We start from the raw sequence: 1,416 nt of genomic DNA, 5'->3' as shown, positions 1-1,416 counted from the left end.
ATATATATATATATATATACCTACATATCCACAACAATCGTAAAACAATAAAAAAGCACATTAAAAAGCACAACGAGTGTTGGTTGCAAATGTGAAACAAAATTAGAAGAAAGTTAAATGACATTATTGCACATTGTTTAAATATTGCACATTTTGTATAATGAGGTGTATAAATTATGCTGGTATTGCAGGTGATCATTACAAAATAAAGTGACATGTGTCCCACAGACATACAGGTCCTTCTCAAAAAAAGAAAAAAAAAAAAAGAAAAGAAAAATAGCTTGCTGAGGTCAACCTCTGCATCAAAATTCCACATATTTCACCCAGTTTGAATAAATCGTTGAGGTTTCTGTCGAAGCCACAGTGCGTTTATTGTATTCTTACTCAGAAACAAGCAAATTTCTGTCGCGCTCAGTAAGATTTTGTGTGGCTGTTTTAGCACAAACACCAAAAAACAGAGAGCTGTGCAGACAGCAAGTCTCCCTAAATCTAAAGTCGTGAGCTGATAGAAGCTGGCAGGAGAGACTGCAGCGGTCTGCGTCTGGGTGGAGTGTGAACTGGGGGCTTTTTGACTCAAATACAGTCACAAACACAACAACAGAAACACTTTAAATAGAGGTTTGGCGTAGAAGAGCCAAACTGCTATTTAATATGGAAGAAATTATGACAGAAGCACTCATTTCTTTTATGCAGTGTTAAATACTCGAACTGTCGTTGACTCATTTTGGTCTGCAATAGACACAGTGTCCCCGATTCTACTGGTTTAAATGTCCTGGGTTGTGTTTGTGTATGTGTGTGTTCAGGCGTGAACGCCATGCTGAGGAAGGTTGCTGTGGCGGCAGCCTCTAACCCTCAAGTGGAAATCCGCCAGGAAGGCGAGCAATTCTATATTAAAACATCCACCAGCGTGCGTACCACCGAGATCAACTTCCGCATTGGTGAAGAGTACAATGAGGAGACCGTGGATGGACGCAAGTGCAAGGTACAATCACAAGCTGTGAGAGTCTCTGTGGTGCTTAAAATAAAACAACTAAACTTTAAAGATCTAAGACTGGTGATTGTGAAAATACTTGTCTTACAGAGGTCTATATAGTACTTGAAAAAAACTAAGTAAAAGTAAAATCACATGAACAGAAAATGACTTTGGTAAAAATAAATTTTACTGATGAGAAAACTACTCAGGTAAGTCATAAAACTGTTCACCAATATTGGGAAAGTAAAAGTAAAAGTACTTTTACTGACACGATCAGGCACTGATGGACACAGGGACTGAACAGATGAAATAAACAGTTGTTTATTAAGAAATAAACTTGTTTTTAGTCAGACAGGCCAGGGTCAGAGCCAGTGGGTCCAGGTCAAAGCGGGTTGTCAGACAGGCCAGGGTCAGAGCCAGTGGGTCCAGGTCAAAGCGGGTTG

General features: G+C 39.4%; 1 protein-coding gene across 1 annotated transcript in view; it reads left to right on the top strand.

The window, feature by feature from the left end:
- The window catches only part of LOC106534627 (cellular retinoic acid-binding protein 1), a 35,125-nt gene that overhangs the window by 8,473 nt on the left and 25,236 nt on the right, over window positions 1-1,416 (top strand). The window contains exon 2 of the mRNA XM_014031326.1: window positions 804-982. Coding sequence (XP_013886780.1) covers window positions 804-982 — 179 coding nt within the window. The remainder of the gene's footprint in view (window positions 1-803; window positions 983-1,416) is intronic.

The sequence above is a fragment of the Austrofundulus limnaeus genome, unplaced genomic scaffold (genome assembly GCF_001266775.1).
Source record: "Austrofundulus limnaeus strain Quisiro unplaced genomic scaffold, Austrofundulus_limnaeus-1.0 Scaffold1226, whole genome shotgun sequence".
Lineage (NCBI taxonomy): Eukaryota > Metazoa > Chordata > Actinopteri > Cyprinodontiformes > Rivulidae > Austrofundulus > Austrofundulus limnaeus.
This window is presented reverse-complemented; position numbering and strand designations above follow the sequence as displayed.